This window comes from Scleropages formosus, chromosome 3, assembly GCF_900964775.1.
Source record: "Scleropages formosus chromosome 3, fSclFor1.1, whole genome shotgun sequence".
NCBI lineage: Eukaryota > Metazoa > Chordata > Actinopteri > Osteoglossiformes > Osteoglossidae > Scleropages > Scleropages formosus.
Window position 1 is genome coordinate 4,078,374 of NC_041808.1, and position 26,002 is coordinate 4,104,375.

At 44.4% G+C, this 26,002-nt stretch overlaps 1 protein-coding gene across 1 annotated transcript; it reads right to left on the minus strand.

Moving 5' to 3' along the window:
• LOC108934877 (melanopsin-A-like) lies at positions 1-25,455 on the minus strand. Its single transcript, XM_018753045.2, has 11 exons — positions 25,389-25,455; positions 10,399-10,541; positions 9,280-9,413; positions 5,849-6,052; positions 5,325-5,496; positions 4,430-4,591; positions 3,719-3,826; positions 3,176-3,359; positions 2,027-2,191; positions 1,516-1,584; positions 1-165 (listed from the first exon to the last, which is right to left on the minus strand). Exons 2-11 carry the CDS (start codon positions 10,533-10,535, stop codon positions 1-3), a joined length of 1,500 nt encoding a protein of 499 aa, XP_018608561.2. The 5' UTR covers positions 10,536-10,541; positions 25,389-25,455.
• Between the last annotated feature and the right edge of the window lie 547 nt (positions 25,456-26,002).

The window sequence follows — 26,002 nt, forward strand, 5'->3', positions numbered from 1 at the left end:
CTATGGCACAGAAGGGATGGTTGATCCTTGCTGAGTGCCGGATTGGGAGACGCTGTAACTGCTGTAGGAGGCTTGCAAGGTGTTGTTTGACTCCGATGTGACGACGATGCTGGGGATCCGCCCAGCGATTCCTTTAAACCCCACCCCATCTGGTACAACCCCACCCTATGGACATTAAACACAGGAAAAGGAGGAAAACCTAATGAGCAACAAGCCACAGAGGGAACAAACATACAGGTTACTTTTCCAAGACACAATTTCTGTGGATTTGTATTCATGCTAAAGTTCAACTAAAATTTTGATGAAATGTCCACTTGATGATGGTTTAAACACTGAGAAAATTACCTGAGAAAATCTCAGCAAATTTTAAGACAAATACTAAGATTGTTGAAAGTGGGCTACGGTGGAGATGTGTGGTTTTACATTGAAATGTATTGGTTTCCATGATGCTTTTCTGCAAAACAACTTAGAGTGATAGGTTACCTACAATGATTTACCCATCTATACTGCTGGGTTTTCCAGTGATTTGAGGAAGTTGTCTCTTTGGTCGGATTCTAGAGAGTTATCTAGATCTCTGGAGTTATGTACACCTTTAGAGTGAGACTCCAGTCTCTGAGAATTCCCAAGCACTTGGGAATCTTGAAGACTTATCTGTATTCATCTATTCCAACAATCTGCAAACCAGAGCCCAGGTCCTTAGAAATCAAGATGAGATATACGAGAGATGGAGGAGAAAGATGAATCATAGCAGCCCGGAGATGAGTAGTGGGCTACAGGCCATAGAGATCCAAAGACCACCATTTACTCCATCATGTCAGCATTAGCCCCCAACAGTAACAATAACGGGCAATTTTGCAGTTAAGCTGTTTGAACTGAGAAGCCCTCGGGGGTCATTCAACAGAATGGGCAGGGCCCATGGCTGTCTGTTAACACGTATGCTCCACCATCTTGGCCTAGAATGACAAAACATGCTTTCTGCTTCAGTGGCCTTGAAGGTTTCCACAGTGCAGGGAGAGGCTTCTTGTGATGGGGATTTGAGGCATGCGAGGCTTCACTCTTTTCTGGTGTCACTCACTCACTGACGGCATTACAACTACGACCATGCGGCAGCTCATCCTGTTAGCGAAACGGATGGTCCTCTGAATATACGTGAACATGCGATGCTTGCTGATCCCTTTGATATCTCACACCTTTAATGTTTTATTCCCCTTTACGTTGAGATTCCTTAACATTCTGCTGCTGTAACAGGATCAACACGTCTGCTCACTCCTTTTCCGGAGCTTATCAAACAGACGCGTAAATCACATGCTTTATATGCAAGTTGACTCTCAGAATGCAGAAATGCTTCTACACAAGTCCCTTAAAGGATTAGCCTGAATGCTTAAAAGGGTGATATTAATGCATGCCAGCATTGTGTTCATCACAGTAAAGCGATAGACCCAAAACAGATTAATTCGGGACCCTCGGTGGGAGCAGTGGAGCAGTTGACCCTGAGGCCCTGAGTCCTGTGCTAACCTCTGGAGGCACGACGCTGTTGGAATGGGCCACATCGTTCATGGAGATGTCATCCGGGTCGGCAGGGGTCTGCATGGAAGAGCAGTGGTTGACCGTGAACCTGTTGGCCTCCAACTGCCAGCTTGGGCGATTGTTGTGAGATGTTTTCAGAAATATATTTCTTTTCAGGTGGTGCTCTCTCTTAGACAAAAAAATTTATATTTTCATAGGCAGCTTTTTGGTTGACATTACAGGAAAGCTGCATTCATTGTCCAGAGGCACATTAGGTCTCTTTAGAGTATCACACTGTATGTCACAAGGAGTGCACCATAAGATCATATCTTACAGGTGCTATTTAAATTTTTTCTTCTACATTCTCCTTATAGAAAAAACATATTTGACTGAAGTAACTCTGATACCGATGTGGCAGAATAAGATGTTTTCTAACTTCGACTTTGATGCTGCAAGCAACAAACATCAGCAAGCAACGTCTCCCTGCGGCTCCATCATTGCAGGACGCCGGGATAGTTACCTTCTCGAAGATGCCCGAGTCGCGGCTCTTCTTCTTGGTTTTCAAAGAGCTAGAGGGTTTGCAGTCCAGCAGTTCTGCAGTATCCTTGCCAATTTCACTGGACACTTGGCGGCTGGCGGGCCGTGAGCCTACACTGTTGATGTCACCATCCGCGTCCGTCCAGCCCTGCAGCAAGGTGAGGTGTGGAGGGGGATGTAGTGTCAGACACTGGGTGTCAGAGACAGACGGACACCGCTTTGCTGAATATGAGGTCAAGTTCAGTTTCTTCATTGTTGGTTATTAAAGATTTGCTCTTCTCTGTCCTATTTAGCTTTAGGCCAGTGAGAGAGGCTGTCCTGAAATGACCCCCAAAACCTGTTGAAATAACCATACCATTTGCAGCGCTGCCATAAACCATGATGTGGCGCGCTTCACCATGACCTACAGAGCATCTCCTGCGCATTTCTCCTCCGTGTTTCCCATTTCTGATTCCATTCTAGAATGTCTCATTGTCACTTCCTGCTTATCTGCAATTTATGACTCCCTGTTAGCAAAAAAGTTAATTAAATCGCATGCTTGAAATAGGAATTAAATATCCATCAGGCATAAAGTCTAACACTGTACATTTATGAGACCAGCAACACCTTATTAAAAGAAAAAGTTGATATATGCATATGCATGGGGAAGTTTATGAGTACTCTGTTTTCTCTAGTATTTTAACTTCCCCCAGGTTTGTCCCTGGTGTTTTTGTCATTAAAAGGCCAATAAACCCCTTTTGATGAACCACCTTAACATCTAAAACAGAGCCTCAGTTTGTGAAAATTCCAACCTTCCCTGGGATCATGGCTGCTTTTTAGATGAGAATTTTCTTGTTTAGCTATATGTGTAATTTAATCATAAAACAAGTTGCGCAATTAATAATGATTAATAGGCTGCTGGATTCAGAGTCGATACTAATCTGAATTCTGTGGTTCGCATTTTTCCAGTTGTTTGAAATGGTAGTAAATACCAGAAGAGGAAATTGATTGACAGATGAGATGGCAAGTAGCAATACATAGTGTTCAGAAAGAGGTGGGATCTTGAGTAGTTAACGGGCCAATAATTGGGGTCACACATGAGTAGACTTGCTGTTGTTAGATGAGGCAGACAAGGTGATGGAATGGCACGCACAGACTCGCTGTCAGAGATGGACGAGAGGCGGGATTTCCCACTCCGCTGCTGGTTGCTTGTCTCCGAGGACTGGCTGGTGACGGTGGAGCGCCGAGTGGACATGAAGCTGCTGCTGGTGAAGCGCTCTCGTCGAGGCACGCACAGCAGGACACCCAGGAACGGGATATACTTGGCGATGGCTGACCTGAACACATGACCACCAACACTTAGGAACGTGAACGTAGATAAAGAGTGTATAGATTCAGCATAGACATGGAGCAGACAGACTCCATACACACAGATCTTAGTGGAGTAATTTTTCAGTCCTCATTTCCTCTGAGGCTATTGGTCTTCTGATTGAATAACAAGGACACATAAAGAAGAAATCTCTATTTGTTGTTTTCTTGACCATTGTAGTACCTTCCAATCTTCAGCAGGCGTTTTATTGGTCAAGGATTGAAGAACTTGACTTTATAACTTGGGTTTGAAGCAGGAAGTTGCTAGAAAGTTCAGGGCACTTGACATCTACTTTAACATCTCTACGTACTACCAAAAGCGAGGCACCTGTACTTGGGGTGTGTGATGGCGTAGATGATGGGATTGTGGATAGCGGAGGCTTTTGCAATCACAGCGGGAACTGAATTCATGTACGGGGTGAGCAGGTCAGCATAGCTGGAGGAGAGGGGGAAAAAAGTCAAGATCTTGTCAACCAAACTTACCCTCAGAAACACACAAGACAGCCAGGACAGAAGATGGAACCAAATTGGATTTAGGTAAAAATATATACAGAGAGCAAGCAAAACAGATCTTTTGGCCTAAAATGCAAGAAGATTTATTCTGTATGCTCCCTAATCCAATCCACAGGTAACAAAAGCATCATCATCAAAATCCTGTTATCATAATATCATAACGTTTGAGGTCTTACTAATATCAAGCCAAGAAATCCGGTTGTTCATTTATTATAAAATTGAATTTTGGTTATCTATAATCAGCAGCAAGCAGTAAGCTTGTGCATAATGTTATCATTATTATTATTATTATTCTTAGTGGGCAGAACTTCCAAGCCTGTTGCTCGTTCTTATTGCCATGGCAGAGTCTGCGTTTCCTAAGAACCATCAAACTGACAGTCTTGGCAGAGCAATTAGGGCAAGTTGAACATATGCTGAACATAAGGATCATTTACAGAGTAAGTACTGATAGAGTGTGATTTCACACCCGACAGAGTTAAGAGTCCCTTTGCACGTGAAACCACCCGGTCGGAATTCCCGACCTCACCCTGCAAATGCCGTGAGCGCCACGCATGAGTAAGGCGACCAGGAGATGACATAGAGGAGGATGACGATGAGGGCTATCTTTGCCATCTTCCACTCGTTCCTCATTCGGTGGAACTTCTTCATTGAGTCCTTGGTGCTCTCTCTGTTAATCTTGCTCACGGCTCTGTGAAATGTACCATCACGAAAACAAAGTTTTGTCACTAGTGTGAACTGAGATAATGAAAGACGCATCAGAGCATCACGTCTGAAGGAGGTTGTGGCTTCTTTAACTGGCATCATTAGCAACGGAGAAACGTCTGATGAGGGTAGTTAGTCATTACACAATAAGACACCACTGTGTTGCAGGAGTTAACAGCGGAATCTTTAACAAGACCTATACTAACTGCCTGCCTTAAGAATAGGTAAATGAACTGCACCACAGGCTTGAAATGATCCTCTACTGGACTAAGTGCCTGTCAGTCTAATGCATCTTAATGACATTTTCTAGGAAATATCATCACCTATCCCCTGGGATTCAGGCCTCCAGGGTGGATGATAGACAGCTCCATCGTTTCCTGCATTTCTCTAATAAATGTTGGCATCACTCTCAGGTGACTGTGTGTGTGTGTTTGTGCACGTGCGCGATTCTATATCCTGGACTTTTTGTTTCTCTCATCTTTTTTTCCATTATTGCAACAGCAGTCACTTCTGAGATTCTTCCTTCTATGATGAGGCTGTCCACTGAAAAAGGAGGGAAAACTTACTTATAGTATCTCTTCCAGGGTTATTCACAATAAACCATCTAGATTAATGCTGTATGTGAGCCTGCATTAGATTTCTACACACAGGGAGGGACCTGGGAAGAGCTTCAGCAGGGACATCATGGATGACAGTCTCTGGTCTCACACACAGCTCACTTGTTGGTTTCCCGGATGGCTCGGAAGATGAAGAAGTAGCAGTACATGATGACGAAGAGAGGGATGAAGAAGACGAAGGTGAAAAGCAGCATGGTGTATGTGCGAACGGACGGGCTGAAGGTCATGTAGTCCCACGAGCAGGAGGTCAGCAGGCCTTCGGGGACATAGGCGCCTGGGGGGACATGAGGCATCAGGCTCAGTGGGGGAAACAACTGTAGGAACCATGACATCCAATCCAGGGAACCATCTCTGCATCTTCTTGCCTTTCTCTTAGAATCTGTAGAACTGGTGGCTATAATGGTTCATCAGAATAAACAAAGTAGCACACCTGAGAGTATCATACATAACATTTTTTCCTAAGATTAGAGTTTTTTTTATTTTATTTTACTAGCAAAATTGGACCCTTCCAAATTTCAGCACTTGTAGGCATCTGCTTAGGTTTGTCAAATTGCAAAACCAACCCTGCTCTTTCTCCATCTTGCCTGCTCATCCACACCTATCGCAGTTCTCTCCCTACCACTCACTCCAGCCGAAGAAAGGCGGCAGACTCCAGCCCAAGGAATAGGCCCAGGCGGCTGAGAGGATCAGAAGGGCACGTCGGCGGGACAGGACCCCGATGGAGGTGAGCGGACGCGTGATGACAAAGTAGCGGTCCACAGCAATAACCATGAGTGTGATCATGGAACAGATCCCGAAGAGGGCGCCACAGAAAGCATAGAGCTCACAACCTGTCAGGATGGGAGCAAGACACAAGTCAGCAGGTAATTCTAATCCCAAAGGGTCCTCAGTAGATCACAAGGACAGGTGGGATATTCAGCATGTGCAGTATGTGATGCCTGGTACAGGCAGTCCCCGAATTACGAACAAGTTTCCTTCCTTTAAGTCGGATTTTGACCTAAGTTGGAACCGTTAGGTATGGTGGGTATCTAACATCAGTTTGTAAAATCTTTGTCTTAGACTATAATATATCTTGTACCTTTCTGCGAATAAAAAACATCATAGTATAAAAAACATTAAAGAAACTTCAATGTTCGCTTTTCCAGTGTTCGTTGCCATTTCACCTTTTTCCGATCGTTTTATTATTTTCACTTTAGTTTCAATCGTGATCGTTTTCTTTTTCTTTCATGCGTCACCATCATTTACATCACATTTACGTTTTGGTGCCATGGTTACGAGGGTAAAAACAAAAACATTAAAGCCAACTACAGTAACACATGAGAGACTGTCTTTGTCCTTCCTTGGGTCTTACTAGCCAACGAACTGCTGTAGAAGCATAATGTTTTGATGCGCGTCGCAAAGTAGCACCTGTTTGTTATTAGAACCATTGTATGCAATTCAAATTTTTTAAATAGGCTTAACATTTACATTTTTTCATGTCTTCATTTAGCAGATGCTTTTCTCCAAAGCGATGTACATCTCATAGAAAAATACAATGTGTTCATTACATTCGCAGAAAGAGAGACATAGTTGCAGATGTGTGATTCTTAAGTACGGTCAGTTTGTTTCTTTCCAGCATTATGAACCAATGTTCATCACACAAGTAGCTGCATAAAACTTGATCAGAACATCCACGATTTCTGATTACCTTCCTAGTGCATTTTTTTTTTTTTTTAATGGGGGTGGTTCGTAACTACGGGTTGTACATAAGTCGAATGTTCATAACACGGGTGCTGCCTATAATGTGAAACAGTTCAACAGCTGAGTGAAGATACTGGCATCACTAGTGTGGAGAAGGACTATGATGACCAACCTTCATCTGTATGGGCCAGATGTGGTGTAGGATTTACACTAATGTGCTCCTCCTGGAACGGGGGGACTCTAAATGAAGGCCACATCCTGATCGCTGAGACCTTCCTTTAATTTAGGAGTTCCGCAGATAACAGTAATTTAACAGACGCGTGAAAACGGCTGATGATGCCAGCATAATCTCCCATCCCACTGGATGTCAAAGTGAACACAGTGACCCACTTGTGGTCAGAAGCTGTTGTCGTCAGCGTAAATGAACTCGTTGGTTTCCAGAGTCAGAGGACCTCCTCTCACTTACCATTTTGAAAAAGTGATCAAAAAACACAGACGATTTGACTGCAATTTATAGACCAATATTAGCAACTAATGTCATGTTCCAGGACATGAAGCTCAAAACAGACAGCACAGCACACAATAGTTCCTCGACAAGCTATTCTGCAGATGATGTGTAATTATGACACATAATAATAACCCTGTTGGTTTATTAAAATTGAAGCATGCAGTCAAGGGCACGGGAGGGAGGGGAAACAAGCAATTACACTGCAACGGGTGGTGTCAGTTCATGGTGGGATCAATCACTGCTTCCTCAGGCACATGGAGACCTCAACTATATCGCATCTTCTGACACTACAGGAGTTGTCTAGGAAGCAATATTGTTTGGAGCGACATATTTCTCACCACTTTATTAGCCATTTGCCACGTATTTCAATGAGCCATTCATACAAAGCACTTTATGGGTGGTGTTTTATGTAAGTGCGAGAACCAGTAGAGAAGTTGTTTAAAAAACACATGTTCACAGGAGTGGGTTTATGTTCAAGGTTTGGCTCCGTTGCTGTGGCTGGACTGACGTGGGGGGCCAGAGCTACTTGCCATGAGTTGAAGGCCTGAGCGAACAGCAAACACAAAGTTTGCTGAAATGAAAATCAATATTATATCACTGCAGGGCACCGTGCAGATGTGTTTGTTTTTGCATTTGGATGTTGTACTGGAGAACTGCAGTCGATTACTTTGTAGGAGACCTGACCTTAACTGACCTGAAAACATACTATATTGCCCTTCCTGCCTGCCCTACATGGACACCTTCTGGTGTCCCTAACCCTATCCCTAACCCTAACACTAACCCTTACAATAACCCTTACCATAACCCTAACTATAACCCTAACCCTAACAATAACCCTTACCATAACCCTAACTATAACCCTAACCATAACCTTAACCCAAACCCTAACCTCCTGGTCCACCCCTGTCTGACCCTCTATTCAATGACTGCTAAAGTAGGAGTGGGAGAGCACTCAGTGTTCACAGGAATTATACCAGGGCTTAGCCATAGTGTTACAGCTTCTCATTGCCATGGTGAGCCTCTGTCTCAGATACTTTTGGAGGTGGCAGCTTCAGTGGATTCTAAAGAACTTGATTAATGGTTCTCTTTTCCACAGAGGACCCTTTAGAAATTGATTAATGGTCCAATTTTGTACAGCGATCCATCTATCTAACAATCTCAGTCAACACAGCCATTGTTTCCTTGAAGCCTTTACCATATTCCAGCATATTCAAGCGAACGAGGCAGATTTGTTTCTTTTTTTCTTTTGACAGCATACGCTTTGTTCAGTCATGTCTCGTAATTTACCTCCCTTCACACGGAAATTGCTTTTCATAAATGAAGCTATGGTAACTGGTGATGTTTTGCTACAAGTGCCTCGAAAGCGAAGCAGAAACACGGTTTCCTTCATTTAAAAGAGATGAATGACAGCCAGATTCTGGGTTTTGAGGGCTGCCTGTCTCAGGCACACCCTTCCCATTGGTGTTTGATAGTTTATGGCACACAGCTGAAGGGGACACCGGTTGGGTGACACATCTGGACTGTCTCTCTTTGTCACATGGCTTTTTTTCCAAGATGTCTCTTCCCAAAGGACTGAGTGATTCCAAGGGAAAGAAGCGAAATGCGTTCACACCAGAGAAAAGTTTGCCCGTTTTTAGCAAATGAATGAAAGGAAAAATGTGAACATTTCATTTTTACATGATAAGATTGTCTCATTTCTACGAACACAGCCAAAGAATCTAAAAAACACCACTTACAGTCAACGCCTGAACTGAACAGAAACTTTGTGTTGAGTAAATGTTGACAGGCTCCAGGATGCATTCACACACTTCTTGCATTCACATAATTTTTGATGTCTGGCTTGTCAGGAATCAAGAGGGGAGATGTTACCTTTCTCCCCAAAGATCCACCTCTTGTGCATGCTAGTGATGAAGAAGATTGGTGTCTGGGTGATGCACATGAGGAAGTCTGTGATGGCGAGGTTGATGATGAACATGTTGGCAGGTGTCCTCAGACTCCTGCTCCTGTAAACACACATGCACACAAGGACATCAAAGTGTGTCACCGTAATTAACATACTGTAATCTGAACCACTGAATTACACAGAGAGAAATTACTCGAATTTACTGGAGTCACAAAATTTTACAGCTTTACTTTCAGGATTGTTGCTGCCAGATGATCCACAAAACAGCAAGTGTTGGAGTGCTGCTGCCAGTTTGTGTGCTACGTTGACACCAAAATCCAAAAACCCCATGTTCCTGGAAAAATGCACTCAGGGCAGTGGAACAAATTGATTAAATGAGCTAATTATCTGAGCAGGTCACTGAGAGCATGTAAGCTGTCACTGATGTGGACCATTCATAGTCCTACTGCCGGTCTGTTGGATACCAAAACCCAGACAGCACTGGTTGCACGAAACAGCTGTCCTCTGGGCAAACATGGTGAGCCCTTTGACATCTCGTCAAATGTAAAATAAAATCAGCCATCGATGTCAGATATGTGGTAAGCGAGCAGGTCGAAGCTTGAGCTCAATTGCAGCCACAGGCCGTGGCTCGGCAGAGAAGCTCAGGGAATCACGGTCAGTCCCTCATTCCAGCTGAGCTGTTATTGCCTGTAGGCTCCATGTTGGGGCTTGATGTGAGCAACCTACCAAGGAAGGCAAGGAAAAAACCATGAAGGCCAATAACAGAAATTAAAGCTCAGCTGGGCCTTAAACTACCCTAATGGACCAGCTGGAGACAAGAAGCACCTCTTCCTGTTATTTTACCTTGCACTTATAGTAAATCTTATTTTCACCACCTTTGACTTCTGAAGAAGCCAACGATTGCATAAGTCACTTTGCCCAACCTCTCCAAAGTGCGTTCACAAGACAATGGGTGCCTGCGGACGAAAGATCGTGAGACCGGGAAGAGCGAAGGGTGCCTCCGCTGAGGTATTGCGCAATTGCGAGACCGTGCGGTTTTTAGGAGCCTTTCAGAGCTGTTGAAGATTTTGCCGAACCCACCGCACCTGCAAAACGCGTACATGACGAGGAAGTTTCCAACCATGCCGGTGATTCCTACGGCCAGGATCACTGAGCCGATCACGTAATGCGCATGGTCTGGCACGTCCACCGTGGGAAAAGGGCGGCGCACCTCCCGCACCATCGCCACCTGCAGGAGGATGAGAGCATTGCATCAGACTGGAAACTTCCAGCTCTTGCAGTGGGGCTTGACTGCTGGATATCTCAATGGAAAGAAGAAACATCATTTACTACCGCACGGTTGGAATTTGTCTCAGTCTGTGTGGAATTTTTATGGAGACACAAAATTGCCCGTATTGTGTGAGTAAACCTGTGTGACTACCCTGTGATAAACTGGTGTCCCATCAAGAGTGTACCCTGATCAACCTTGCAATCTAGGCTTCTGGGATAGGCTCCAACCCACCACAACCTTGACTTGGACAAGTGAGTAAGTGATAATATGAGAAAGATGGTGGCATATCGCACAAAATGGCTTATGCATAGTATGCTTCCCTTAGATTTAAAAATTGCAAATTATGACATTCTCTGAAATTTGATAAAGGAAAATTCTGCCCTGGAAAAAGCAGGAAATTTTGAGAAAAAAAACCTAAACAAGTATCTAAACATCAACAGATATCTGATCTGTTACAATGTAGTAACTGGAATCTCTCAGAAATTACTGCTTTGGACAAATGCACCCGATGACTAATCACGTTATCCGCAATAACAATTCCATCAATATACTCCATCCCAGTGCTAAAAGCCAATTCGCACATCTGAAACTGCTTGTCTCAAGTGGGGTCGCGGCGAACCGGAGCCTAACCGGCAACACAGGGCATAAGGCTGGAGGAGGATGGGACACACCCAGGATGGGATGCCAGTCCTTCGCAAGGTACCCCAAGCAGGACTCGAACCCCAGACCCATCAGAGAGCAGACACAGGCCAATTCAATTCAAAGTATTTATCTAAAACACTCCTGACCAGTGTGAGAAAGAACGCAGAAAAAGTTGTAATACTAAACAAGATTACTGTAAATTACAGATTTAATCACAGCCAAAGGGTGAAAAACAAACTCTGGGGGTCAAAGTACCGATGACTTCTCACCCCACCTGTTTCAGTCTACTGTGGCGGCAGGTGTATGAACATTAAATGCATTACTGCCATCCTAGAATGGTGTGGATATAATATGGTCTAATAAGCACAACTGTAGAATACGTGATTCACACCAGTATTATTTATAAGTACTGTTCTTATTGAACAACCTCTCATTTGGCTTTTTGAGAACCGGTGTGTGACCCTAATGGGTGTTAGGGAACAAGTTACTCGGAAGAGCAATTTTTCACCAAAATAGGGGACTGTCCAACTGTACTGCTGGTGTCTTGGTATAAAACCAATGTAAAATGAAGATGTCTCCATGTAATATTTTCTTAGAATCTTCTGTCATAATTCCTGATGGTCATCTTGCCTGTGGGTTCAATCGGTCCCATTCAGAACTTAGAAGGTGAATGTTCAGAATGGATCTGAGAATCATCAGCCATTTAAGGCCACCCCTCCCCTCCCGTCCCAGCAAACAACATACAGTCGTACTGAATAAATGTGTATTTAACCAAGCAGATGCGTCTTTCCATTGATGGACTTGGGTGCGCCAATGGGAAGCACCATGGCACAAAGCTGCCCATGTGTTCGGCAATGACATAGGTACCATGTTTCTGGGCACTGGAGAGTAAAGGCTTGAGTGTCGGCCAATTGATGGGAAACTTCCGCACCAGTGCCCCTTTCGGCCCAGATCAAGTCATGTTGACCTTGTGCAATTTGCTCCCTTTCAGTTCAGAGCGGCTGCCCTGTAATGAGAGCAGCTAGCAGGCGTAATGCTGTAAACGGTCGCGGTCAACTTGCTCTTCTCTTCCATCAGCTCCCCCGTGCTCATCTTTGGGAATACACAACGGAGTTCTGCACACCTGGAGTCTATGTTGCAGAAACCAGTGCCTTCATTGAAATAAAGGTGTCAAACACTGAGGGTAAAATCAGGGTAAATGGCCATTCTAGAATTGCAGTAAAGCGTGAAATGTTCACACACCTGTAAGAGTTCATGACAGATTCCTAAAGGAGGCTTCTGCCATAGCTCATACGCCTTCTGGAAAGAGCTGCAATCCACCTTGACTGAATTCAACCCAAGCTTAGTGCCTCTGAGTGCTGAGTGCCAAACACATTCTACAGTAGATTTTCTATGAAAACTTTGGTTGCAGGGAGAGTGCGTGGAGTTCATGTTCCGGAAGTGTCAGGCGCTGCTAAAACCAAAATGTTACTTTTGTGAAACTGCTTTCGAATCTTTTCACCATCAGCTCACTGGGATTTTGAAAGTCAATGAATTGTGTGCATGCCGTCGCCCCCCCCCCCCCCATTTACCCACCCATGCTTCAGAGGGTTCGTGTTCAAGCCTGAGTGGTTGCTAAGCATTTGAGCTGGGGGAGTTTTGATAATCCTCCACAACTTCACTCAATCTGAATGAAACGTGGGCTTTCAGTGTAAGGCCCAATCGAAAAAAAAAAGACAAAATGAAAATTAATGATGATATATGTGTGATTTTAATGTAGAATAGCCTGCAATAGATCACTGGGCAAATGAAAGTGAAGAAGAGATGGGGAATGAGATTGAAAATTAATAAAAAAGATGCATAATCATAAATGAACTGCATAACTGCATAATAAGTTCCATTTAAAGCGAGACACAGAATGTACTAGTAAAACTAAATTACGACAGAGCAGGGATTTATGCCTGGAGGTCATGAGCTGGTGTGCAAGTCTCTGCAGTATTATCAGGGTAAAATGTAATACTTATTTACCAGACTGCAGTTGTACCAAAGAAATGCTTCTAATCATTTTCGCGTCAGCCCGCTGACCTCAGACGTCATACAGGTGTGAACTCTCATACAAATTGTTCTCATTTATATTTTTTTATTTAGTTAAAACATCTCCAAAAAGACTTTGTATCATTTACAAGTTCCAAGGTGGCAGATTTGCCCAAGGTGACCTACAGTGTTAGATACACTGCACTCCACCATTTATATAGCATAGCAGTGTAACACACTTACAATGGACAGTTTAGTGTCAGCCGGTCACTTAAAACACATGTATAATGACTGTGGGAGGAAACCAGAGCACCTAAAGTAAACCCACAGACGCACACAAACTCCACACGGACTGAGAGGGATTCAAACCACAGTCCAAATGTGCAGCCCAAGTTCTGAAAGGCACCAGCACTACAGCTGAGCCACCGTGCGTTACCGACAGGATCAACCACAGACGTGACCAATAAATGCAAGATGATTTGCAAAAGGTGTTTTTTACTAGGCAGAATATAACGTTTTTCAGGACTAAACATCAGCAGAAACACAGTGTTGGGTTTCATATCTCTGCTTTAATGGGCAGATTTCTGGCATCATCTGGGAGAGATGGGTGGGTGAGTGGCAAAGAGACAACAAGGTTCATAGCAACAACACTCTGCTCAGTGGGGCGGCATGGTGGGACAGCGAGTAGCGCTGCTCTCTCACAGCCCCTGGGTGGTGTGAGAGGACATGGGATCGATCCCTGCTTAGTCTGTGCGGAGTTTGCATGTTCTCCCTGTGTCTGTGTGGGTTTCCTCCGGGTGCTCTGGTTTCCTCCCACAGTCCAAAGACATGCTGTTCAGATTCTCCCATAGTGTGTGAGTGACAGAGAGACTGTGTACTTGTTGCACTGATATATGGATGAGTGACCCATTCTAAGTAGTGTATCTAGCAGTGTAAGTCACCACGATGAATAAGGTGCGTGGGCTGATGACGCTACATAGAGTTCATTGGGAGTCGCTTTGGTAAAAGCATCTGCTAAGTAAGTAAATGTAATGAGGAAACAATGGACTACTGATCCAGTATTTATCACCAATGTATGATTATAATTTGTTGGATGTGTGTTTTATCCCCATTGACGCTGTTTGCTGAATCCAAAGGTCAAATAAACTCAGTAAATTTGAGAGGCGAAGGAATTCAAGGTTTGCCGAAAACCGACAGCAGGTATTGTGAACACCGAATGGTTACGAATTGAAAACCGCCAGCAGGTGTTGCGTTTGGTAACTTGAGCTGATTTACAGGTGTGTGAAGACCAGAGCAGCAAAATGCAGAAGAACCAGGAGACAGACGTGTCTGTGGCAGGGACGTGCCGACCGAGAGACAGCTAAGAGCTTTCCGCTGTCTTAAAATCGGCCCCCGGTGCTTTCTGCTTGTTGCCATGGCACCCGCGCCCAGACCTTCCCAGAAAGGACAGGTCTCCTACAAGCTGGCAGAGTTGCTGCCACTAACCATTGAAAAAGGGACTCTCTCTGCTGAGCTCAAGATCTTACTGGGTGGATCACGGGACGCGTAAGAATTGAATTTTTTTTTGTAACATCTGATTCCCAACAGGATTCTTGAAAGTACTTCCTGTTGAGCATGAGGACAATGCAGACACTGCAGATGTTCCTCAGAGAATTTCGCTCCCTGTCAGCAGCCACCCCCCCCGACCCCGGTCCAGCACGTCAGCTGATCTCGGCCTAAAATGGGTTTTAACACAGAGAACAAACAAGGTGTTTGAAAGCCTTGCTGGACTCATTCCCCAGAATGCAGCTCCCTTTGCCTTATCTCTCAGCGAAGCTAAAAGTTCGTTTCCTAGGTTTGAACTGCTGAAGAATGGAGGTATTGTGTTCCCTCAGCTCTCCCATGAGATCCTTTTACTCTTACGGGATGGGGCTTCAACCACACAATGGGCTGATCTGTTTCTACACTCATCCAGGGCCGGCGCTCGGGCTTTCGGAGCTCCTGAACAAGAATCAGTCCGGCACCCCTTAGACTTGTATCATTACATTAATAAAGATACACATTTTAACACCGATCAGCCACAGCATTAAAACCACTGAAAGTGAAGTGAATAACATTAAATGTCTCATTATAACGGCATCTGTCAAGGGGTGGGATATATTAAGCAGCAAGTGAACAGTCAGTTCTTGAATTTGATTCTTGGAAGCAGGAAAAAGGGTCACGCGTAAGGATCTGAGCGACTTTGTCAAGGGCCAAATTGTGATGGCTAGACGACCGGGTCAGAGCATCTCCAAAACGGCAGCTCTTGTGAGCTGTTCCTGGTATGCAGTAGTTACTACCTACCAAAAGTTGTCCAAGGAAGGACAACTGGTGAACCGGCGCCAAGATCATGGGTTCCCAAAGCTCATTGACGCGTGTGGGGAGTGAAGGCTAAACCGTCTGGTCCGATCCCACAGAAGAGCTACTGTAGCACACAGTGCTGAGAACCTTAATGCTGCCATGATAGAAAGGCGTCAAAACACACAGTGCATCACAACTTGCTGCGTATGGGGGTGCGTAGCCGCAGATCGGTCAGAGTGCCCATGCTCAGGAATGGTTTGCAGAACATGACAAAGAGTTCACGGTGTTGACTTGGCCTCCAAATTCCCCAGATCTCAATCCGAAGGAGCATCTGCGGGATGTGCTGGAAAAACAAGTCCGATCCATGGAGGCCCCACCTCGCAACTTACAGGTCTTAAAGGATCTGCTGCTAACGTCTTGGTGCCAGATACCACAGGATACCTTCAGAGGTCTTGGGGAGTCCGTGCCTCGATGGGTCAGAGCTGTTTGGGTGGCACGAGGGGGACCTACACAATATTAGGCAGGTGGTTTCAATGTTTTGGCTGATCTCTGTATATATATATGTATATATATAAAATTAGTTTAATTTTCAATACACTTCGAAAAGGGAGCCTCTCTGCTGATGTCAAGTCAATATCAAGTGGGGTCATGGGATTCACAGGATTTTTTTCATTAAGTCGATGTCAAAGACTTAAGTAGACAATTATACAAAACAGCTACAATAAGTTATTTCTGCTAAAGGGGGCAATACCAGCTTCTGGGACCTGGGGTGTATTCACTTTTTCCACATAGAGATATTTCATCAGTTTTGTTGAATAAAAGATTGAAAAATCTTATTTTCATTGTGATTTTGTTCAAGTACATTACCTTTATCTACAGAAATTGTTTAAATGAAGATCAAATGTCTGCGTGCCTAAATTTGTTTAAAAACTTACTTTTTCACATGACTGTATATGCACAAGGGGGGTGCGGTGGCACAGTGGGTTGGACCGCAGTCCTACTCTCCGGTGGGTCTGGGGTTCGAGTCCCACTTGGGGTGCCTTGCGATGGACTGGCGTCCCGTCCTGGGTATGTCCCCTCCCCCTCCGGCCCTATGCCCTGTGTTACCGGGTAGGCTCCGGGTCCCCGCAACCCCGTCTGGGACAAGTGGTTCTGAAAATGTGTGTGTGTGTATATGCATAGGACACAAATATATATCCTAATGACTGAAAATGGACTCAAAACTGAACTTATCTTCAAGTCGGTATTTGTTAAAGGAAGAGTAAATGTACGGTATTTACGGTGTAGCGTGACAGTTCGTCAGAAAATGTGACCTATGAAGTCTCAAAATTTCAGACATGGATGAGAAATTGCATTTACATTTCTTCACCTTACTGACAACTAAATACTCATTTAGGCAGCAGGGTAATTTTTACTAGAGCAATTTAGGGTAAGTACATTGCTCAAGGGTACTACAGCCAGAGGAGAGAATCAAACCTGTGATTTTTGGGTCCCAAGGCAGCAGGTCTAACCACTACCCTACTAGCTGTCCCATATGCAAGTCTTCAGAATTGATAATTTATCATAAAACAAGTTTTTCATTATTTTTTCCAATAATGCAATTAGTTTTTTTAAATTTTGGTAGAAAAATCCAAAATAAAAAAGCAAATTTCGGTGCCTCTATGTGATTGCCTAGGTTTATCTTTTTAGTAAACCTGCCCTCTGCACAACCACACAACCTTCTGGGAAAAACCCCTGTTGACTTCTGGAACTTTCACACTGTAGGAAGCTGCAGGAGGACAGTCAACAAAATGTGACCCACGCTGACCTGTCCCACACTGAAATTTCCTTCTGCGAAAAGGCAATGAAAGAATAAAAATCATGATGTGATGTGTTGACAAGTCTGGTGCTGCGATCTTCCTAAAGAGGCTCGGGAGTCATCAACACAAAAACAGTGGCTGGGCGATGGTCCAAGGCCATCCGTGAAGTTCGGGTGGATCTGCAGAAGTTCAGCCCTGGAGCATCACTGTGGCAAACGGTCTCACTTTTGCCGTGGGGTCGTCGGTTGAGGAAAGCGTGAAACCAACAGCAGTCAAAGTTGGGTGTCGAGCTGCAGTTGAGGCAACATAAAAGCCGGCAATGCTTTTATTCTTAAACCTACTTGACGAGCAATCAAGACGGATGACAGAACCTGAGCCTAAAACCGATGGACGATGAAGGCAAGGTGCAAGAATCTGCCAAGGCATCAAAACGAGTTTGAAATTTTTGCACCAGCAGACGGAAGGACTAATGGCTTATCCAGGATTTTAGAACATTTTTCTTATTCTTATGACGGCAGAAGGAGAAGCTGAGATTTTTAATTCTCACGTCGGCTTGCTTTCTCACCAAATAAGAAGATCCTGGAAGGGAAGAAACTATTTGAGCTTAAGGGACTCATTCGACCGGGGAATTCTGTGGACTCCAAAGGAATGGACGGGGGGACGGCACTTTGAATATCTCACCATCAAACGACATCGAGACACGTCAGCAAGGAACATCCGGGACTTTCAGAAAACCTTTTCAGAGCTTTTCCTTCACCTTGACAGGTAGAAGAGTCCAGGTGTTTGATAGCTCAGAAAACTACAGGGAATGAAAAAAAAAAAACAAAGAAACCTCACACAAGTATTGGGGGGCAACAGGTGATGTAATAGTAGTTCATGCTGCTGCCTTGCTCCTGATGGACCTGGGTTCGAATCCCACCTCCTGTAGCTGTACACCTTGATTAAGGTTGTTTCCCTGAATTGGTACAGTAAAAATTACCTTGCTATGTAAATGGGTGCATCTGAGTGTGTAGCACAACCCTGCAGGTTACCTTGCAGAAAAGCATCAGCTAAATGAATTAATGAATAAATAATATGAGAAATACACGTAATTAATGTTAAAAATAAATAGTTATGACTGCTCATACAATCGTAGGCGGTGTCACATGGAGTCTCTGTTGTCATCCTTTACATGGTGAATAAAGTCCCTTAACAGGCGCATCTGTAGAAGTGGTGTGTGTGTGCGCTAGTCACCTGTTCAGGAGCGAGCAGCTGCTGGAGCGACCCCCTCAATACCACAGCGGTCGATGGGGGCACCGTATTTAAAATGTGGTTAGACCGCATTAGGGGAGGGGGTGCTGTGCTCCTGCAAACACAACGGAGCTGTTCCTTTTTACATTGCAGTTGAAAACAAGGGTCGCAGCAGAGGTCCCTATCATGGTGGGGGTCAAAGGGTAAGGGATGCCCTCTAGATTCCTCGAGATCCTATCCAGTGATGAACACCACGCAGCGCCACCTACTGCCCTGCAAGAGGTGATGCCGACACACTCGTCAAATTAGAAGAACTCGTGCCATTGCCTGAACATTTGGTTGAGCGTCACCCAGTATTTGCTAGAATTATTCTGTGAAACAAACCAGCAGGCCAGGAGGGAGACGACAGTTCACGTTTTCAAAAGCTTCGGGCTTTACCCGTTAATTTGGAAGGAATGGCTAATGAAGAAGTTCCTCGGTGCAGAAATTTCTCCTTCGTTTGCGTGAAGACGCTGTTGACTGTTTCTGTGGACGTCGAGTCCTCGTTCCGATGGCTCTTATTTTTGGCTAGAGGTGAAACAGAGAAAGTCGACCGCTTGGGATTCAAGACGGCGCCCTGCGAGGAATGAAACGGCGCGGTGGCTCCCCGGCGGGCAGCTTCTAACACCTGCCTTTGCCTGACTGTTCCGGCATTTTCCATGCATTCCGCAATCAGTCGCACGCAAAATGCAGCGGACCTTCTTCAAGTGTTGTACGAAAGAGCGACAGACAGGGATCGGCGATGCCGCTATTGCGCAGTGCCGCACTCTGCACGTACACGCCATTTGAAAAGGACTCAAAAATCAAGCGGGAGCGTTCAAACCATCCTGTCCACAGCCAGACGTCCAGCTGAGTAAAAAAAAAAAAAAACTGCTCTTTTCCATTCATGCCCTTCAGTCAACAAACAATAAACATCTATCCTTATCAAAAGACACACAGACACCTGCTCATCAAAAACCCTGCTTATTATAGCAGTGGGAACGACTTCCAGGGGTCAAAAAATAAGCAAAATTTATTCATACAGAGGTTCAGCTGTAATTATGGGGTGGCGCAGAGAGTAGCACTGCTGTCTCACAGCACCTGAGTGGTGCAAGAGAACGTGGGTTCGATTTCCCCTACTCAGCCTGTGTGGATTTGCATGTCCTTCCTGTGTCTGTGTGGGTTTCCTCTGGGTGCTCTGGTTTCCTCCCACACTCCAGAGACATGCTGTTCAGGTTCACCCATAGTGTGTGAGTGACAGCGAGAGTGTGTTCCACTGATGTATGGATGAGTGACCAATTGTAAGTAGTGTATCTAGCAGTGTAAGTCACCGCAGTGAATAAGGTGTGTGGGCTGATAACACTACATAGAGTTCATTGGAAGTCGCTTTGGAGAAAAGCATCTGCTAAATAAATGTAAGCCTGACTTTTTTTCTGCTGAGCAGACAGTGTCACATTCATTCGGCTGACACTTTTCTCCAAAGTAGTTTACAATGTTAAGGTTACAATCACTTACACAGTTGGCAATTTTACCAGAGCAATTGAGTGTTACTACATTGCTGAAAGATATGACAGCTAGAGATCAAACCTGCGATCTTTGCATCCAAACGCAGTAGCTCTAACCACTATACTACTAGCTGCCTCAGTTACTTTTACTTGTAACATACATATTGTATTGTTTTTACACATCAAACAGCTGGGTATTTAACAGAGTAATTTGGGGTAAGTGCATTACGCAAAGGAACAACAGCAGTTTAATCCATAACTGCAGGCTTCCAGCAACCGCTAGTCACCCGACAAAAGTATACTGCCCCCTTCTGTCTGATCAGCACATAGCAGCCTGGACTGAGTTTACCTTGTAACAGCTGCCAAGAGCAAGGTAATACCCTTTCTGCTGCGGGTGCGAAGATGCGAGTCAAGACTTTCATCCCGTCTCTCTGCGTGCATTTCCGCACAGCTCTACATTATCGCTGCTTGGCGGATCAGCAACCCCTAATTCAGTGGGGAAAAAAAATGATTTTGTGCACCTGCTGTTTCATATAGAGCAAGTCTGGCTCTCGTCATTTTTCCGTATTCGTACAGGGCCAAAAACAAAATTGTTTTGCCGCATCCGAAAAGCACACCAGAAAAGATTTTCTTTAAAAAGGTTTTAATGCACTTGTTGCTTTTTTTTCCCTTATGGACTTTTGTTGTGGTTGCAGGTGAACTTGGGGAGTGAATTGGCTGTTCGAGCTTTTCCTTGCCAAGGCTAAGAAATGATTAACCCATAATTCATCACACAGATACTGCAGTTCTCTAAATCTACAGATCTCCGGTGGTCTTGTGGCTCTGTACGACGGAAGAAGGATAATGAAAAAAAATCTCGATTTCCACAAGAGCTGCATGATAAAGACAAAACACAGCAAAAAATATACAAGGATTATTACCATAATACACATTAATTAATACTATGTTATCTACAACTTTAAAATGTTCACTGAACAACCAGTTCAAGAGAACACAGAAAATTCAAGATTCTTCAATCACTAGACAATAACGGCATAACTGAAAAATTATCTACAAACACGCAAAGTGAAGCTGTTTTGTTCAAATCAGTCTTTCGAATTCAGCTAAAAAACAAGAAAATCCCTCATATTTCCAAGATCCGTACGTTAAAAACTTTAAAAGCGCGTGACATTTATTTTAGAAAATAAATAAAGGATATAGAGCGACGAATGTAATTATTTAGTTTATTTAGAAAGGACATGTTTTGGAAAGCAGAATAAAAAAAAATAATAAAATCAAGTTAACTGTCTGAGAATGTAGAGTTTTTCGAAAACTTCATCTCTGTCCCTAAAAAGATGCTGTCTTGCTGATCACAGATGATCACAGCATCCCAACTCCCTCCGTCAGCATTCTTTTCATCATTTCTTGTATTCATGTGTGTGTGGGGGGGGCACTCCCACTTGGCTGTAGGTACGAGAAGCGCTGCCAGGCCGCAGGTGCTCTCCTTTCCCCTTGAACACATCATCTGAACACTTGACGCGACACAAATCTGTGTTTATCGCTCTGTGAACGTGTTACGTAAATGTGTCTGGTTGTGTGGCGCTACCGATTATCTAATATCTAGAGTCTCCAAAGTTATTCCTTCTTTTACCATCATTAGAAGCCGATTTGCCAGTTCCATCATATCCTATTTGTTGTCAAAAAACTTTGTATTCCAACTTATATTTAAAAAAAATCTTTAATTCATATTTGTGAAAAAAAATCATGTCTCCATTTAACAGGTAACCGTAGCGAATTGATGTACAGACGGTCCCCGACTTCCGATGGGGTTACGTTCCGATAAATCCATCGTAAGTCGAAAATATCGTAAGTCAAAAATGCATTCAGTACACCTAACCCTACTGAACATCATTGCTTGTTATCCTTTAAGTTGGTCGAGATCGTCGATTGCGAAGTCCGAGTTCACGTGCGATGGCCATTACGGGTTTGCTGTCTTCACGCTTGGGTTTCTCCTCAAGAAGAATTACCTTCCTCTTCTTCTTCCCACCAGTAGCAGGAGACACAGATGGGTGTTTCGTAGACATGACGGATGCACAAAACACAACGTCGATATGGGGGGTTATGCAAAAAAATCTTGGCAACACAGAACACTGTAGAATAACGGTTGTGCACACTAGCGACCGCGTGGCAGTCTGGGAGAAGCGGATCCCTGCCGCTGCCCAGCATCACAGGAGAGTATCGTATCGCATACCGCTTGCCCGGGAAAAAATCAAGATTCAAAATTCAAAGTACGTTTTCTACTGAATGAGCATGGCTATCGCACCATCCTAAAGTCGAAAAATCGTAAGTTGGACCGTCGTAACTTGGGAAAAAGTCTGTATACACATTTCATGTGCTTTTTTACATTTTCCTATATTTGTACATGTCTTACTAGGTATATTTCTACAGGGCACGGAAGAGCATGTATCTTTAAACGTATGAAAAAATTAATAAGGGCTCCAGACTAACTGAGGTTTACCACTCATCACATGAGGATAAGCCCACGGGGCGGGTGAGGCCAGTTAAATGGGTTCCAGTCTGACACCTCTCCAGTCACACACAGGTCAGTAGAAATATGGAATGCATGATTTCCTGTTCTGATTTTCTCAAGGTTGTGCTTAGATGGGGAGGTGTTAGTTGGTGGGGGGGGGGCTTGATGGTCCAGAAATAATTGCAAACTGTAGCGCGGCAACAGCGATGGGTAAGTTTTTCAACGAGGGCAACTTTTTTCAAGGCTCAGTGTCTAGGTCTTGTGTGAGTATGTGTGTTGTCAGAGATCTCAGGGCAGTATTAGCATGAGCAGGAGGGTAAGATCCTGTGAATCAACCAGATTTATAAATCTCCAAAAAAAGCGTCATCCCTCAACAGCTTCAAAGGAATATTTCTCAAAATGATAATGGGGTAGACAGGTAATATTTGGAATATAGAGGATATTCATTAATACTTGCCATTCCCTTAATACACATTGATACAAACATGTCATACAATAAAGCTCCATGTATGCGTATGAAAAAGAAACATTCTCTGACTGATGTGATGAAGGATGTGATTCCTTACATGCACCTTTTCCCTGAATGTTTTTTAAAAGGGCACCGAACGGAAAGACGTCACAAAGTAAACGATGAAATTCCTATGTCGTCTTACAGAACAGAGGATTTTCTTGCAGTTAATAAATGAACTACCCTTAGTGATTGAGGCCACGCTTATGAAGGAAGGGATGTCTGTGTTCAGATTGTGTCTTTAAGTATGAAATCAATCATATGTGGATTTGGATCTTCACCAGCGGGGTCAATGCCACAGTCTCAGGCCCAGAAAGTCAAAGGTCAGAGCTGGACACGGTCTGTATTTCCATCAAATAAAGAATCACTCTGCTTAAGTCAAAACACTGATGTCACTCTAAGTCATGTTGTTTCGCGCAAACTGATTATTTATGGAAATTTCCTCATATTAAAGCGGATGCTTTTACCTTTATGTTCTGAGAAATTTATCAGAGATTCATATCTGCTATACAAACTTACTGCTTTGGTCTCTCTGCTTCACAGCTGCCAAATTAAACAAGAGTTATATTCACTCTGTTGGATATTAATTTTAATGGAAAATTGTTACAGTAGTGAATACTTGGGTTTATTGATTATTTCTTTGTTTTAAAACATAGAACAGCTTCCAAAATCGTGCGAAAAAAGTGCCAGCGTAGACTTTGATAGTAAATAAAATGTTTAAAGGATGCATTTTGGTGAATACTTTACAAAGTACAACAAGTAATATCTCATGTAATAAAAACATCCTAAACTGTAATGACACACACACACACAATCTGTACAACCGCTTGTCCTCAGCGGGGTCGCGGTGAGCCGGAGCCTAACCCGGCAATACAGGGCACAGGACACACCCAGTATGGGATGCCAGCCTGCCACAGGGCACCCCAAGCAGGACTCGAACCCCAGACCCACTACAGAGCACGCCCTAGCCAAACCTGCTGCGCCACCGTGCCCCCCCATGGTGTAAGTATTTCTGTTTTATAAATGTAAAAATGTAAAAAATTAAATTAATATTAAAATTTTAAGAATATGGGCAAAGGAAACTGGCAATGCCTCATCTTTATACTTTTAGATTAGCTGATGCTTTTAAAAAAAAAAAAAAAAAAAACGTACAATGTTAATCTGCCTACAAATACACACACACACATTTTCAGAACCGCTTGTCCCAGACAGGGTCACGGGGAACCGGAGCCTACCCGGTAACACAGGGCGTAAGGCCAGAGGGGGAAGGGGACACACCCAGGACGGGACGCCAGTCCGCCGCAAGGCACCCCAAGCGGGATTCGAACCCCAGACCCACTGGAGAGCAGGACTGTGGTCCAACCCACTGCGCCACCGCACCCCCTGCCTACAAATATTTACCCACTTATATAGTTGTGTAATTTTACTGGAACAATTCAGCATAAGTACCTTGCTTGAGGGTACCACATCCAGACGTGGGATTCGAACCTGCAACCTTTGGGTATTTCTTGCACTATACTGGAGACTTTTGAAAAATGCAAATGTCAGACATTCCCTTAATATTCCCATTTATGTTGTTTCATTAAAATGGAAGTACTCAGTTTTATGTACCAGAATACAAGGAGAGTGTTGACAATATTTCTTTGTACAGGATTAGCGCTCCTGTAGCGTGAATCAGGAGTTCCCCTGCAGCGAGGTATCAGAGAAAAGTTTTTACATGTGACAAAGACCACCTTGGAGGAACATTTGCGATGCCTTTCAGGAAGGTTTATGAGGGATTATGGAGACAGAACAATTTCATCTTAGTGCCACATGGCATACATGCAGCCCCGCAGAGCCCATCATCCGGGGTTTAATCTCTTTCATTCTCACCCTCCTGCTGAATGCCTTGTGAATGAGGAACCACTTGGGTAGACCACCCCACCGCCCCCCCGCACTGACACCCAAGAAGCTGTGACAACATCAGTCACTCACAAACAGGGAGTGATTCATTCATTCCGACTGCACCTCTTACGGCTTTGGGACTGACATCCTGCTGATCACCTCCCGCTGCTTGTGTTTTCTACATCTGCCGGTCATAACCGAGGTTCAAAACGTGACAAAGTGAGGGCAAAGCAACCCACACACCCCCAACCCCGACTCCCAGCTACCGTCGACCGATGGCCTTTCGCAGCGGATGAAAGATACCCAGGCACCCTCCTCTCGGACACATACACACACACGGTGCATCCACACCGAAGACAACCAGAGGTGGTCACTCACGGAGGTGGCTGCTGGGGACAGCTCCAGCAGTCTGTAAGCGTTGTCCACACTTTCATTCCATGGGGCAGACATGGGTTCCAGTGCACCGCTGGCGATGCCCAAACCACCGCTGGTGCAATTTGGAACCAGCGACGGGCACAGAACTACCCCATCCTTGGACTGCAGGGTGTTCATGTTCCCCAAGACTGGTCAGGCTCCCAGAAAAAAAGAATAAGTAAAAACCAAACGAAATAAACCCGAGGGGGGATTTGCGATGGAGGAGAGATCTGCGGCTCAGTCCGAAACCCTGAGCATCACTGTCCCTGTCGGCCCTGGTGGTGGGAACTGAGGGTGAGGAGATGAGAGGAGGCGTGTGCCGGGTCTGCTCTGCAGCTCAGTGGAGAAAAGTTCTCAGCTGGTAGAACACGCTTGCATATCTCCCTCTCTCTCTCTCGCTCTCTCTCTCTCTCTCTCCCTCCCTCTCACTCTCACTCTGTATCTACCATAGCTCTGTTGCCCCTCTACTGCACAGTCGGCACACCGATTGCATGCAAAAGAGAGGTGCTCTACTAACCTTTGTGTCTGCAACATGCACATTCATAGAAATTTATATGAGACTCCCAAACGTGTTCAGT

Bases quoted from the DNA above. Each gene is read 5' to 3' on its own strand.
- LOC108934877 (XM_018753045.2), bottom strand. From the start codon at position 10,535: ATGGTGCGGGAGGTGCGCCGCCCTTTTCCCACGGTGGACGTGCCAGAC. The intron at 3,827-4,429 runs GTGAGGTCGGGA...CCTCTCCTCCAG, and splicing joins GCGCTCACGGCATTTGCAGG to CTATGCTGACCTGCTCACCC. The intron at 1,585-2,026 runs GTAACTATCCCG...TCTTCCATGCAG, and splicing joins ACTCGGGCATCTTCGAGAAG to ACCCCTGCCGACCCGGATGA.